Raw genomic sequence first — 16,449 nt, 5'->3', positions numbered from 1 at the left:
CACAGTCACAATAAAGTTAAGGTCATCCATCACCACACAGTCACAATAAAGTTAAGGATATTCATCATCACACAGTCACAATAAAGTTAAGGTTATCCATCACGTCACAGCCACCATAAAGTTAAGGTCATCCATCACCACACAGTCACAATAAAGTTAAGGTCATCCATCACCACACAGTCACAATAAAGTAATACTAGTGCCCAAGGAAAGGGCTTGCCACAATGAATACAGATTTAGCTCTAAAACTTCATTGTTATTTCGGATTTCAAACATTTCGGTTGAGCATCACTGAAGAGACATTATTTGTCAAAATGCACATCTGGTGCATCAAAATTGGTACTATATAAGTTTTACATTTGAAATATGAAACTCCTAGCGCATTATTAAAGAGGTTCGCACCTGACATTTGGAGTAATGTCATTATTTTGGGAAGTGTATTTTTTATCTCTAAGTTGAAGGAGAATTAGGAAATCTAAAAGTAATGTCAATTTTTTCGGAAGTGTATCTTTGATTTCTACGTTGAAGGAGAATTAGGAAATCGAAAAGAGAAACTGGGGTCGCAATGTTTGTCATTGAGCTACAGTGTTCTGAACATGACCTTTTTGCACTTAAAATGTATTCAATCAAACTTGATTTGTCTGTTGGCGTCAATACAATATAAGCAACAGAAACCAATCATTACTTAAAATACGGCCTATAATTGGGTCAAGTGCTCTCTGGCGTGTTTCATACCGATTGCTAAGCCGTTCTTGGCACACTGATTTTGACTGCAGATGACTCCGTTTACCTGATCAGGATATAGGGCTCACGGCGGGAGTGACCGGTCGACAGGGGATGTTTAATCCTCCTAGGCACCTGATCCCACCTCTGGTATGTCCCCAGGGGTCCGTGTTTACCCAACTATCTATTTTGTATTGCTTGCAGGAGTTATGAGATTGATCACTGTTCGTTATCTTCACCTATCTTCTAACAATACAGATTTTAAAAAGTTTAATACAAGTAATGGAAATAAATATTGATCTTTTTGCACTTAATATACGAAAATATTCATGATATCAAATTTGAGAGAATAAAAGACATACTAGGAGTAATGTGAATTTGTAAAATTTCACATAATTTTCAAGGTATTCTCTTAAAAATTAAAATGGAAATTAAAAAAGTGGGGGTTGGATACCAAAGTTACCAAAAGTATTGAAATTTGATACAAAATTTCGAGTAAATTAATTTAAACTTTTTTTTTAAGAAATGGTGTTCTATTTGGAAAAATATACCAATCAGATTAATATATTACAACATTTGATCCAGTTCCAAGTTTCAACTATTTGTATCATAAATTATAAAACTGAAATGCGAGTACTGGGGTATAAGAATTGTAGATATATTAGATGAAACAGAAACTGTAATATCACGCAGATTTAGAACTTTTTGATTAATCAATCCTTCCACCACACGATCTTGTCCCGCAAAACCCTTTCAAAAATTGAATTGACACCTTTTTCAAATGAATAGGGTTCAGTAATGGATGTGTAATATGTTTGCACCAATGGGATCAGTATTGAACCAGTAAATACTTAGTTGTAGCATCCTCCCCAGTTGCGCTCAAAAGCTCAGGAGCTAGCTTCCTTAAGCATTCAAACGTTATGTAAATTGTTTTACAACAGTATTTCAAGCTATAAGGTCACATGTTTTTAAATGTTACAATGAGGAAGGCGTTGTCACAAGAAATAAACATCTGAAATATGAAAGGTATATCATCACCCATGAAACAGTTATAGCCAAAGTTAAAGTTTTTGATAGTAAATCAAAGTCCGAGGTCGAACTCACAAGATCAAAACCTTTGCTACTCAAAGACAGATTTTTTACACAGGGAATATATTTTTGAAAAATGAAAGGTCCATCACAAATCATTCGAAACTTCAGAGAAAGGTTAAAACTTTTGCATACAAGCAGACAAACAGAGAGGCAAAACAAACAAACGTCCCTGAATACCCTAATACGTGGACATAGAACACATTTAATCCACAAAATCAATGACCTAGAATAGTAAGTAGACATATAGACACCGACAGCACACTGTGTACAATTGTACAACAACATGGACCTCATAGAATAAGTAACGATAGTCAACATCACACAGTTGTCGATGAAATATGTGTATATCAATATAACACTCTTAGTAACTATAAAACCACATATGGACCACACATCAATCATATGTTTCCATTGACATCAGACATATACATTTGATATGAAGGAAAAGAGAACACAATTATCTTAGGACACAAGATGGACATTCATAAAAATCAGTTTTGTGTGTAAATTTCAGATTGTAAAATCCGTGGAGTTAGTTATCTTGGAACTCAAAACATGACAGAGAGAGGTTTTGCGTGTCAAGCATGGGACAAACAGTATCCACATCGACATAACTACGGGTTCTACCCCGGAGCGCAGGAGAACTATTGTCGGGATTTTGATTCTGACGAACCATGGTGCTTGACAACGAACAGAAAAGTGGTTTGGGATCGGTGCATTGTGCCTTCATGTGGCGTAAATGTCACAGGTATGTTATATATTATAATTCGGTAAAATGAAAAACTGTAATCCGAGTGTCAATTTACTTCTAAAGCGTAATGGCGGTAGTGTTAACGATCACATTTAGATAATTAAACTTCTACCGGGTCTTGTATGTAATTCGTCATATAATGAAGTACCCCATTGTTATTGGGCAAAACTCAATTTGCACTAGCCTTGTGGTGACGGCATTGCATTTCAATCTTGAAAACAGGGTATAATTGTCGAGCCGAGTTAACCTTCACAATTTAATTCTGTAGTTTGGGAAATAAACACGGCGTTTTTTATGTCCATGATTTATATTTTTTCGCGAAATTAAACCCATAGTAAATAATGAACTAAAACATGATTTCGTCAAACAGAATTGCCGGACAAAGAGAGATAACTCCGTTTTAATTTTGTAACTCTGGATATCATGATCAGTTGGAACAAAATGTGGAATGTCCTTGTTATTAGTTCCTTGTCTTGACTAAGTAGATAAATGGCTTTCATTTCGCATGGATGATATTATTTTGGACAACCGCAAGTCGATTTTAACATCCCAATGCCGACACTTTTTTCGCATGGTACGTCATCTGGAACTCGGATTTTAGAAGTGTTTTAAATCGGCCATTCATCTGAATGTCAAGTGACTGGAAATTTTAAGTAAGCGCAGCTGAGACGAACATAATTTTAATCCCCTTTCTCTCGAACATAGTAAGAACTTATCTTGGTGAGCTTTATACACATAAAAAATACACTATGCTTTTTACCTTCAAGGCAAGTCCAACTCGTCTCGCTTAACATAGGGGGCAATGATGTTCTCGATGTATCTACGCATTGTCTGTATATTAATCCAATGGTTCCCGCTGTAAAATATTTTCCAGTCATTGGGAAAGTTGTATGTGGTGACATTTTTCGGTGAGGCCCTGATACAAAAGTTGGGTAGGGAGCAGAACACCAGACTTCGTTGCTGCTAATACCACCGTTATTCCACGCTTTCCGTCCACACTTCTTTAGCACCTAAGGATAACTGATAAGATTATGAATCTTTTCTGATAAATCAAGTTATTTAAGCACGTAAATTTAATGTGAAATGTGTCTTCATAGCGTTGTATTTTGTATGTGTTTTAGGCGGATGTTTAAGTCTCTTTATATACCGTAAGTAAATTGATACATACACTTACCAGTGTCTTGTATTGTTCATTCCCCACATGCTTCAAAATTAACGCCAGTTTTGTATCCTTGAATAAAATTACTCTCCTGGCTCCGGCCATCACAATCTGAGAATTCACGACACCCCCAGTCATCCGTAATTTGCGAGCATAACTCTTCAAGAGGTCACCGTAAGCTCTCGCGTTTTAATGGACAGGGGGAGTGTGGCAAAGTTTTTTTTTACTTTCGTGGGCTATTAAAACAGAGTTTACGGATACTTTGAGTTGTATTCTTGTTTATATTCGCCCAAGAGTTTTACTGAAATGGTGGATAAATTTTGTAAGTCCATTTTCAACACAGTAATTTTTGCCATCTTTATTCCACTTTTCTATCGAGTAAATGCCGTATTCTGCTCGTTTACTTTTTCTAGTAGGAGTATAATTGACCTCGTTAATTTCCTCGTTACATGAATTTGTAACCTGCGCCTCTGTTTCCTCTTCAAATTGGATAGGATTTGGCAACTTTGGAGAATTTGGGGATTTTAGCCCAAGTTTTCCGTTTCTTGCCCAGTTTAATATGGGCCTTCTAGCTTTCCGAAGGCTACCTTGAAAATAAACTCATAAAATAACAACACAAAACCTAAGTTTTGTGTGAGTTTTATTCAACAGTTGATGTAATTAGACACATTGAGAACGTCATTAAGACAGAGCGTGAGAAAATAAAAAAGAATAGATTATCCTATGGCGTGAAATTAAAACTCTAGCAAGTGCTACCTTTGTAGCAATCGTGAAACATTAGCAACATAGAATTAAACCAACTAGCGTATGTCATTAACACTAAATATCACGGTTCCTTCAGATATGAGCTTAAAATACGGGTTCTATGAAGACAATAGCACTGCTATGACATGCATAGGTCAAAGTTTGTGGTGTTCTACATCAAACCTGGACCTGTGTATTATTCAACATAGTGTAAAAATTATTAATTTGGACGTGCAAGAAAATACATACAAAGGATCACATACGCAACAGAAAGACGTATTTTTAATAGATTCAATGATGGACTGATAGTACGCCTTTTCGTCATTGTCCGAATGAAAATACATTCTTTAAAAATTCAAACATTACATTTACATCGAAAGAAAACGTATAATGTTTGTGAACGGTTTTCTCCTTGCAGCGAATTTTTCCTGGTGTGCGTCCATTGAAGAATTGAATACATCTGAACTGAAGAAAGAGATCAGTTGTCAATCCTACTGCAAGTAAGGCATCTGTCACAGGGGTAGATGATTCTTTGATTAGATATTTTAAGGAAAGTTATTTCAAGTGAGCCATTTATATTGATAAAGAACATGAACATTGGATAGAATTCATAGAAAAGATGCTGGAACAGTGTCATTCGTAAAAAAAACAACCTATTGCATTGTGTCCATACATCACAAACTGAGTATTAATGTAAGACATTATGTTGTTTCGTTCACAAGCAACTCCTTCTATTGGTATGCATGATAGACCACTGTTGGTTACTATCAACATTTTCATGTTTAAATGTTTATGATTTTAGCTGGATTAGGACCACTATAGATAACACAATAGCGAAAGAAAATCTGCAAAGTGGGCGTTCCTGTGAATTTCGTTACAAGAAACAATTAATTCGTAATAAAGAACATCTTCTTGAGAGGGGCACCTTTACACCTTGGATTTGTATGTGTATTTCAGTTTGTATTATAATTTAGATAGATACACACGATTGTTTTTATATTTCAAACGTACCTTGATTTGCGTTTTTAATGTAAATACATTTGTTTTAAATCATAGGTTCCTGGATTAATATGTGTTGGTTACCTATTTTTTAAAGAGTATGAAGTACATGGAGGATCTTTTCTGCCCTGTGATTTTTCTAGTGAAGCCCATCAAAAAAAAAACCCACCGAGACAATAACTTTTAACTCAAATATATATCTGTACAACCAACTATTCACATCAATCATTGATACTCACACAACAATGACAGATAAAGATCGAAAGCTTCCTTACTGATTTTTAACCGATGGTATGATTAGCTGGGATGCTTATAATGACGACTGACCATACTGCACTTGTATTACATTGGTAGATGGATACATGAGGGGGTACTGCTGTCATAACTGGATTTTACGTAATGAGAAATACGAGACATGTTTGGAGATATTCCAAGATGACACTATAGATGTATTTCATTGGGGCGGAGTTCTCAAAACTTCTTTCTTTCAATTGGGAGAATATCAATTTCTCATTTGTTTCAATTATTTAAAAAAAACTCACTCAGATAAAATACAATCTCCGACCAGATAAAATCATAATTTGCTAAACAAGTATTTCTCCGCCAAGATTAAATCTTAACCCGCCTCGAAAGGTTCTTCGCCTAGATAAAAACATAAGCGGCCCCGGGTATATTTCTCCGCCCAGATAAAATCCTAGTCCATCTAGCTTTACAATGGATACAATATAGTCCCGTATTTGATATGTTCTCGCTAGCAATACACGCATGGGCTAATGAATTTTATCATGAATAATTTATTGATATATTTCCAGGCTCCATCTCAATTTTTGACAACAAAGAAGATGGTAAGTGTTATCAAATATGCATGATCTTTGCAAATGATACAACAAAACAAGATTACAATCAATATATCAATAAATGGTATCTGCTTCTAAATATGTAAGAGCTTGTCCAAAAATATGTAATTATTGTATGTCTATGAAGAAAGATAAAGATAACAAATAGTGATCGATCTCAATCCCTACAACGTATACAACATTTACAGTAAGGCAAACACTTACCCATACATAAAACACAAGATGTGGGATCGGTTGTGTAGGGGCAGTAAGTATCGCTTATTGACCTGTCATACTCACCGTGAACCCAATATCGTGATTATGTAAACCTATCAAGTCGTAGTTAATCGATATGTAAATAACGACCTATATATTAGTTTGAAACACGTCAGACAGCATTTGACGCAATGAAGGTTGTATCAGAAAATCATATTGCTATAACAGCTATAGAATTTTCGAAATGTTGACTTCAAACGAGACGGTTGAACCTCTGTGACATCAACGTATTTGTCAATGAGAAATAAACACGGTATACAAGTGATAATGGTAGATAGCTACAGTAATATGGAAAGTTGATGGACAAGCGCATGTTATTACGTTTGTCATAAAGTTAAGTTGATAGTTACGATACAGTAATCAACCGATACCTTATAATGATATTTCGAAATGCTAAAACTCGAATTTCCTCCATCCAAACAATACAGGAGTTGCAGTGTACTATTTTTCTATTATTGAAAACGTTCTAGAGTAAATGTAAAACTTTTCCGATTGGTTGTTTTACTTCATGTTTTGTATTGTGTCTCAGTAAGATCATTTTGTTTTATTTTTAGATTAGTGTCTCATGATGCAAATCTCAGAAATATGAACAATATTCAGTCAGCATAGTTAGACCTCGAAATTAATTACACTTAAGTAAGAATAGGGAAAGGTACTGACTGCTCACAGTTGAGAGTTTTCTTCCCATTACAGAATGCACCACCCCAGAATATCAATACTCGGACGATCAATGGAACAATGTAGCATTTGGTAAGTAACTAAATACAATCTATCTTCAATCTTAACACATGGTAAGTACATGTAATTAAAGGGACCCTGATGCCACCTTACAGTGTTTACATTCAGTATGCACATGAACAAGTGAAGATAACGAACAGTGGTCAGCTTTAGAAATCCTATAAAGTCTACCAAAATTAAAACCGGCAAACTCCGATCTAGGACATAACGGTACCAGGTGCTTAGATGAAAAGACATTCCCCCTTGGCCCGTCGTACCCTCCGGCAGTGGTGACGTTTCCATATGGGTGATATATTCTCGAGAGGGACGTTAAACAGTCAATCAATCAGCCTACCTAAATTTGAAAACTTGAGAACATATTTTCACTGATCGAATCAATTGAGAGATATATGTAGGGTATCTACAGCCCAGTAGCTAAGTACTTCGTTACTAGCTTGAAAATACGGATGTATATATAATTGATGTGATAAAATTTAGAAATTCATTTCAAAATTCAGGATTATCTCCCTCATGCATTGCTCTTATCCTAAGACGAATTTGACTCCACTTTTTTGGCACTCTGTTTTTCCCTAAAATAGCTCTTACAAATTTATTGTTATTTCGGATTTCAAACAGTTTGTTTGAGGATCACTGAAGTGACATTATTTGTCGAAATGCACATCTTGTGCATTGAAATTGGTACTGTATAAGTTTTACATAAACATCATATACAGGTGATAATGGAATATTGCTATACAAATATGGGTAGCTGACGATGAAAATACTGACGTAATGCAAGGTGAAGATAACGAACAGTGATCAATCTCATAACTCCTATAAGCAATACAAAATAGATAGTTGGGCAACACGGACCCCTGGACAGACTATAATATCATTCATAAAAATAGAAGTAATTGAAATGTGTAAGAAATTGTTTGCTTATACGGTGGACTCAATATACAGGAAGAACTTGACACCTTCTCAGAATAGATAAAAGTACGAGGATTATTTAACTCCCGTATTAATTGGACAAATCAAAACAAAATTGTGCACCGTCTATCGTTCGGTATTTCCAAACCAAAAGTTATTAAAACAATTAGGTTATTGAGAAATACCTCGCGATCCCAGCTTACAAAGCTTGCAACAACATTGTCTTTTAAGGCTCATTATTTACAACTGTATAACAAAATAAGCTTAAATTCCATATTTAGTAATCCTGCTCATACCCCAAGATTGAATTATTCATAATAGTGCTTCAATTTTAAACACATTTAATATTTCATACGATGGGAATGGTAGATAAGACCTATTGTATTTATACTGGGTTCCGAAATTCCACACAAATACCCTTTCAAACTAAATCCTGTTACTGGACCCCGTACTTTTTTCTGCAAATGTCATATTTTTGTCTGCTGTAAAGGACGCATTGTGTTAGAACATATGCGAGAATGCGTGTAAATCAAATTTCAAAATTTTCAAAAAAATCCAAGGAACGTTTAGTAAATTTTGAATAACAAAGGTTTCCCAAAGTTAACAGTTTCAAAATGTATGATACTTCGCACAACCAATCCTCACGATATATTAAAGCATGTGCCTTTTGACGTCATAGACACCTGCTTCTTCAATAAACAAGGAACACAAAAATATACATATCTTGCTTCTAAAAATTACTTTATGAAACCCAACTCTGATTCTACTCAGAAGTACTTAGAATTCGATATTAAAAAGTGATCCTGTATTCGCTGACCTATGTTTAAATTCTCACAAGGCAACATATATTTAAAAGTTTTTATGTGAGAAGCTGTGGACTTCAACGCGACATTTGGATATATCTGTGACGTTTTATTTATTAAAGTACTCATTTCCATTCATAATTATATTCGAAATATCCAAAGGGACTCGAACTAAAAGATGTCACAGCCCTCCACATCTGTTTCATACTTAGATATTTTATTTAACATATTTGTTAACAGCAAACCGACAACTCAACTTTATGACAAGCGGGATTATTTCAGCTTCCCCATCGCCAACATTCCATAATCATGTAGCCATATTCCAATATCATCTACATATGGTACGCAAGAGCTTGTTCTGCGTATGATCAGCTTTAAATCGAAGTAGCATAGTGACAAATAATGATGCTGCATGAATCCCAAGAGTCTCTTTGAAGTCAGCATTTCGCAATTTTGCATATTGTAGGGTTCTTATAACGATTTCATTTCCAAATACAAATATGCATTAGGGGTAATCCTTTCTGACGTGTTTCATACGTATTATTACATCGCTCTTTAAATACTTATTTTGACTGCGGATTGTGGATCATTCCGTGTAGGTGGTCAAGATATAGGGCTCACGGAGGGTGCGACCGGTCAACAAGGAATGTTTGCTTCTCCTTACCACCTGATCTCACCACTGCTGTGTTCAGGAATTCGTGTTTGCTCTATTTTTATTTAGAATTCTTTATAGGAATTATGGGATTGAACATTGATCATTATCTTGACTTTTTCACTCAATGTGTTATAGGAAACATAACGCTATTTCTAAAGTACCTTAACAAAGATGAGAAATACAATAAATGGTGTATTTCTTTTTTCAGTCGTGATTGGAATATATCTCATGTTGGTGAATGTCATCGTTCTCTCGGTCGGAATACATCAGTAAGATTATCTATTTTGATGGTTTTATGGATAATATATCTATTGAAATAATTAGTACAAAATAGTAAAAAATGATTAATAAAATTGTTTAACTTAGGATGACGAAAAGGCTAGACATCGAGATCGAACAATTGGAAATACGAAATCAAAGGGAACTGTTTGACATCGCATGTATGTTGATGCATCGGGAGATACGATGTTTAGTTCGACAAAGCCTTGGACAAAGGTCGACCCGATATCAATCTATTGCAGAAGATCACTATGAATTGATACCGATACCGAACGATTATGAAGCTCCTCTTCAAATACCCTCAATATTGCCAGGAACGGAATACCAAGCTGTTGCTCCATACGAAATGCGCAAGGAAGGTTGTGTTTGTAGGTATTGCTTGGACCAAGCTGCTAAAGATCACCCAAACAGCTTCCCAGAGATAGAAGGAGCACATGGTACAGTAAGGGAATATGAAAGCCTAGAAGGAGTTACCACATACCTTGACGGAGCTACTTCAGAAAAAAATACAATTTATTCTCTGCTCAATAGATCGCCTGATGTTTCCTTGCTAGGTAGCGAAGGAAAAGCACACCTCATTAATGACCATTCCCCATCCACACGACGCCGTCGCTCTCGAAGAAGAATGCACCGTGGAAGAAAACCCGGTTTTGACGATTATGATGATGGCGACTTTGATCGTGATTTGATACCTCTGGAGCAGATTAAGCAGAGACACGAAGATACCGAAGATGCAGATTTCATCTCACAATTGTTATCCAATGTGAAAAGAGAATCTACCACCGATGTTTTCCCTGGTTTCAGTCTATTCAAAATCCCAGAAACATTGCCTAATTTTAAACGGAAGGAGGAAAATGAATCCATCTGCCTTTCCGAATTCAGTTTCTTGGAAGTAGATTATCAAGAAGAACTTAATGATATCATAGATGCCGAAAACACTGAACCAGAGAAACTCAATTTCAATACTGAGATGTTGAAGGATGACGAAACATACAAAACCAAAGAAGCATCTAAAGATGTGGTTCGAATTTTACATACAGAAAGCGGGGTAGATGACAAACGTACGAGAACTACAACTGGATTTTGTATCGCAGAGGTGCATTTCGATGCCGGGAATAGCGAAGGCGAATCGAACACATCTGATTACTTACAACCAATGTCAGAAAATAGCAAGAAAATTAATTCACGCAAAAATCAAACCCATGTTATCGAAGAGTTTTGAATTGCAGAGGTAAACTATAATGTTGGACATATTGAAGGAAACTCAGAATCAGGTAAAGATATCAATGAAAAAGATTCAGAGGAAACTCAATGCAGTGCCATTGGTATGAAGAGAACCACCTAACTCTTGTTATAAAGAAACACATAACGACTTGGTATACAGAGAACCAGCAAACACGTGATATACAGAGAACCAGCAAGCATTTGATATACAGAGAACCAGCAAATATTTGATATACAGAAATGAAAGTCAGCTTGATATATAGTCTACATCAATAACTATACAAATCCATTTAAGAATTCATTGTGCTTTATGGGAATATTATATGATTGTCAAACTTTTTATTTTGCATTTTTGTATGTTTTGAAGCCAACAACACATTACTGTGTGTTTTAAAAGCCAAGACTCGTACTCATACGAATCCAGGGTGTTTTTGGAAAATTTTCGAGAATTTGAAGTGTCGTTGTGATCAAAGTATTTATTTTGAATTACTAAAGACATCTTTATGAATGAAATGTTAATAAATAAGCTATAAATATGCAAAATCTTCAGTTGATTTAATGTTACATTTTGTTGATCCGCATATGCTATGAACGTTTGACTTTTTGCTGTAAATACTTTTTTAAAGAAATAATTGTACATTCAATTTACCGACAGATGTATATTGCTTTTGCAACATTTGCACATATAATGTTGACTGGAATTTATTGGTTTCATTTTTGTTTATTTGTGTGGAGCTATTGATGCATGCTTATTCATTATATCCAACGTTCAATATCACCGATATTGACCCACAAAGATATTATTACTTCAAAATAGCAGATATTACAATAGAAGTGACTTCACTAGAAGTGGAGTAGACTGTACACACATATGTTGCTTACCCACCAACCAGAGTCAGTTTGAGACATCATGAAGCATTTACCAAGACATTTGCGTCGTTGAAATAGATGAATAGTCTTTTGCCTTCAAAACAAAAATAATCTATTGAGGATGGGAACTACGCAAACACTAGAAACATTCTTAGGTTCCCCAGGCCCATGGATGTTCCGCCCACTGGCCTGAGATGACATACTGCCATCATCGTCACTGCATGCGCTCAATATACTGAAGAAGATAATGCCTTGTGAACGTATGGATTTGATGCTTGGAATTTTTAAGATAACAACATCAACAAGTATCTCCCATTTATCTAACTGTCCTTTATATTTTGATTTAATTACTTGTTACATTCGCCTGTTTGCATTATTTACATTTTGAAGTCCATGTGCTTGTGCTTTTTTTCTGTATACGAGATATGTTGCTGATGTATTTTTTAAAGGATGTCAGCCATTACGACAGTGTATTCTTCCTCCTTAAGAAATGTTCTTAGTACATATGTTTGCTTATTTAATGGTTTGGCATTCTCGTGCTGTGTAAATTTGAAGTTTTCTATCCCATGATGCCTGTATTCACAGGAAGGGTTTGAAGTTTTACATGGGGATTTATAAGAAGGTTCACTGAAATATTTCTGTTTAAGAAACTTTCCATGATATTTTTCAAAATAAAAATTTATGCAAAGATCATAATTTACGGTAAATTGAATAGTATCAAAATGATGTCCACAAAGATTATAGCGGGGTGATAGGACTTAGATCATTATCGAGAATTTATGTTTGATATAAAAAGTAAGTCGGATGAGCAACGTGGACCATATATATCTCAATATATGATACTTTGTATTCCTTCTTCAAATTATCATTATTAATATTTGTATTATTATTACTCATATTATTATTATTATCAATGCAATTATAATCATTATTGCTACTATGTATTATTATTACATATTTTATTATTTTGGATTGCAATTATTATCATTATTGCTTATTTTATTATTTTATTTTTATTATTATGAATCGTTATGACATGTTTAATCATTTAGAAAAAATATATCATTATTATTATTGCTATATTTAATCATTAATTATTTTTGAAAAATGTCGAATATTTAGCATCGTATATTTAATAAAGACTTGCCAACGACTGAATTATTGTTATCATTTATCATTGTAATGTCGAGTTTTTAAGAAAATAGGTATAATTCCCTCCACAAGGTTACTCCTCGCAGAATGTCCCAAATGGGGTATTAATTGATTTGCTAATTTAAATAATCAGCTGCAATTGTCAGTTACCTTGGACATTTCTTTGTACGTTAAACAATAATCATGATGTGAATGTTGTATTCTGATTGAAGATGACTTAGAAGGTTACACAGGAAATCAAAGTGATTTTGGACAATGGGCTAGTCGGAGGAAATCCAGGACAGTTCTGATATGCGGTGTGAGGATCGAGAAATGATTCGCACCTGTCAACTCGCGAAAATCATAATTTAATGAGGCGAAGCCAGTTGACAATGGTTTTTCCGGGGGGTAACACTCTCCCATGTTACCCTCGCTTGTAAACATTACTTGTTATTTTACATGGAATAAATAAGTAAAGATAACAAACAGTGATCAATCCCTTAAATCATCTAAATAATACAAAATCAAGGACAGGACAAACACAGAACCCTAGATATACGGGATGGGCGTTATAAACTATCATGTTTGGCAAATTTTAAGCGAAGCATCAAATGTTTTGTGTGTATCATACGCACATGGATTTTAAATTCAACATGTCTGTGTATGTAATATACCACACAACTAGTTTACATACACCTCCATTGATCAGCTTGAATAACTAAAGGGAATATCACTGTAAAAGAAATCGTTAGTCAATTTCATCACAGGGACATCAATACGGCACGTACAACTACATGTGGCACATAACGTGTCTCTGTGTCTTACTAATGCACTGATGTTTGCAAGATAAGTCATGTCGATAAACGCCAAGACAGACGAAGAAGACAGAAACAAGACATAAAGGGTTAGGTGTATGATTCCGTGTTTGCCCAACTATATATTTTGTATGGATTATAGGAGTTATGAGATTGATCACTGTTCGTTATCTTCGCCTTTCATTGATATGTGGATTCGATATATCCCCGTGAACTCGAAATCAAAAACAATCAGGTGAGGTAATCCACAGTTTTCGATAACACTGGCCGGATTGATATATTATTCACCAGATAATACAGGGGAAGTGTTTGTTTCATCATTTAATCCTTTTTCCTTACAACACTCTCTCAAAAGATTTCTTTTGTTAGAAAGCAATGATTATAACTCGTCAGGTGAGTTAATTTTCAGAAAAGGTTTTTGAATGCAATATGATTTGAAATGGATTGGCACATGAATATAGGATCAGTCTTGAGATAATAAAGCACCCAACATCATATAATTTTCCCTGTCATATCAATATATTTAATGGTACTTAATTACTAAGATCGTAATATTCTGGTGGGCTAAATTATCAATATACACTTACTTTCGTGCATGTAAGGTGACAAAATTAATTGTTCAAAAAGATCAGAAAATGAAATGGGTGGTCAATTTTCCCCCCATCTTTTCATTACAAATTACTGATATAGATTAAACTCACCATTGATATACAACCTATCATGTGAGCTAAGTTGCCCATGAGTGTTGTCATGAATTCATGTTAATTCAAAACATGAATTAAATTAAAAATTTCCTTCAAAATAGGTTTCAAATGAAATATTTTTCTATGAGTACTCTCAGTTCTTTGATGATTTTCCTTAGTGGCTGCTAGCTTCCAGGTGTTTATTGACTGCTGGTTAATGGCTGCTTGCTTCAGCCTGGTAGTTGTGTCGAATGGATGCGGAAAGGCAAATTATGGTCAAAATTGTACAATGCGTGTTGGTACGTAGCAACCAAAAATTTCTGTTTGTCAATCAAATTGATTGTGATGTTTTGTACTATTGTAAAATAGACATCAGTTAATAAATTTAGAATTTCCTATTTTTAGACAGGGTCACGTGACCCCGTCTATTAGTTTACTGTCAGTCGAGGCCTCAAAACGAAAGCCGTGCCGAGAACACATGAATTAAATCTACGTGGAAGAAAAGAGTGCATAAATTGCGCTGATCATTTTGTACACAGATTTGAAAACTATAAGATCAATATTTTGAAGAAAAAAAAAACAATCTTTTTATTTTTCATTGATTTATTAGATGAATTTGAATTATCTTTCAAACAGAAACGATTGTTGTTCTCATGAATAAATATTCTTACTTTGTTTACATCCTACCTTTTTAACGGAAGAAACCGAGAATATGCGAATGTATCCGGAGTTTGTCGTGTTATCTATTCTATGCACACAAAAAGAATAGTTTTAATGCAAGCCAACAATATTACCCCCGACAACTGTACAGGTGATTTTTTTTGGGGGGGGGGGTGTTTTTCTTATTTATTTTGAGGTCAAAAGGTCAAAGTCTCTTTTTCACTATATACTGTAGATTTGAGCTTGCCTCTAACTTTTATACATATACGTGCTGGTGCATGTTTATCAGACTTCAAATCCTGATGACATTCAAGATTCATGTTGCTTTTGAAATCCAAAGGCCAAAGGTTAAGGTCATTATCACACTAAATACCTATTGCACCCATTCAAAGCTTCATACTTATATACTATATAAAATACATACTTCAGTATTCGATATCGTGACCTTGACCTGGAGGTTTGACCTACCTTTGATAAAGATATAACCTACATGTATTCAATATCTCCTGAACTATTTAAGATAGAGCTTTCATATTTTGTTTATAGATTTTTTGCAAGGTCTTTCATATCATGCCATGTTCTATGACCTTGGTCTTATCCAGAATAGCAAGATGATGGTAGCCATATGGGTACATGTTGAGGCATCTCTGTGTCATGTAATTCATTTTCTGTTATGTTCTGATCCTTCAGGGCTACAATATGGGGTCAAAAGGTTTCATGGAGATAAAGATTTATGAAAAAAACTTTAAATAATCATGACAGCTGAACAATGTCAGGGCCAAGGCGACTCAGACGATATGACTCATGGGCCTCTTATTCTTATTTCTTATTTTCCACCCTCAAGGCACCGATTCTTCCAAAGCAGGATAGGTTAATTGTATGGGGTTTAGCAGAACCACTTTTATTGGTAAGTATGCATGGAATCAACCCTTTCCGTGTAACAGTATTGTATATTGAAATGATAAAGAGTCGACCTGTTCCTCCCAAACAGAATTACACATTACGATGGTTTCTGCCTATGTAGAAGTGGTTGGTTGGTTGGAGAATAAAGCAATCATTTGAACAATGAGCGTGGTTGTGATGTCATTATCGGGGATAGAAT

The 16,449-nt window shown here is 34.8% G+C and overlaps 1 protein-coding gene across 1 annotated transcript; it reads left to right on the top strand.

Annotated features, from left to right (window-relative positions):
- The first annotated feature begins 4,859 nt into the window (after positions 1–4,859).
- Positions 4,860–13,200, top strand: LOC130049674 (uncharacterized). Its single transcript, XM_056147571.1, has 6 exons — positions 4,860–4,969; positions 5,272–5,411; positions 6,281–6,313; positions 7,274–7,330; positions 9,894–9,954; positions 10,052–13,200. The coding sequence occupies exons 1-6, from the start codon at positions 4,860–4,862 to the stop codon at positions 11,184–11,186; spliced, it is 1,536 nt and encodes a 511-aa protein (XP_056003546.1). The 3' UTR covers positions 11,187–13,200.
- The last annotated feature ends 3,249 nt before the right edge of the window (positions 13,201–16,449 follow it).

The sequence above is a fragment of the Ostrea edulis genome, chromosome 8 (assembly GCF_947568905.1).
Source record: "Ostrea edulis chromosome 8, xbOstEdul1.1, whole genome shotgun sequence".
In the NCBI taxonomy this organism is placed as follows: domain Eukaryota; kingdom Metazoa; phylum Mollusca; class Bivalvia; order Ostreida; family Ostreidae; genus Ostrea; species Ostrea edulis.
This window is presented reverse-complemented; position numbering and strand designations above follow the sequence as displayed.

What these genes read in the sequence shown, in the direction of transcription:
- LOC130049674 (XM_056147571.1), top strand. Translation starts at nt 4,860, where the DNA reads ATGTTTGTGAACGGTTTTCTCCTTGCAGCGAATTTTTCCTGGTGTGCG. An exon ending in CACCTTTACACCTTGGATTT is followed by an intron (nt 5,412 to 6,280) that starts GTATGTGTATTT and finishes ATATATTTCCAG; the next exon opens with GCTCCATCTCAATTTTTGAC. An exon ending in CTCTCGGTCGGAATACATCA is followed by an intron (nt 9,955 to 10,051) that starts GTAAGATTATCT and finishes TGTTTAACTTAG; the next exon opens with GATGACGAAAAGGCTAGACA.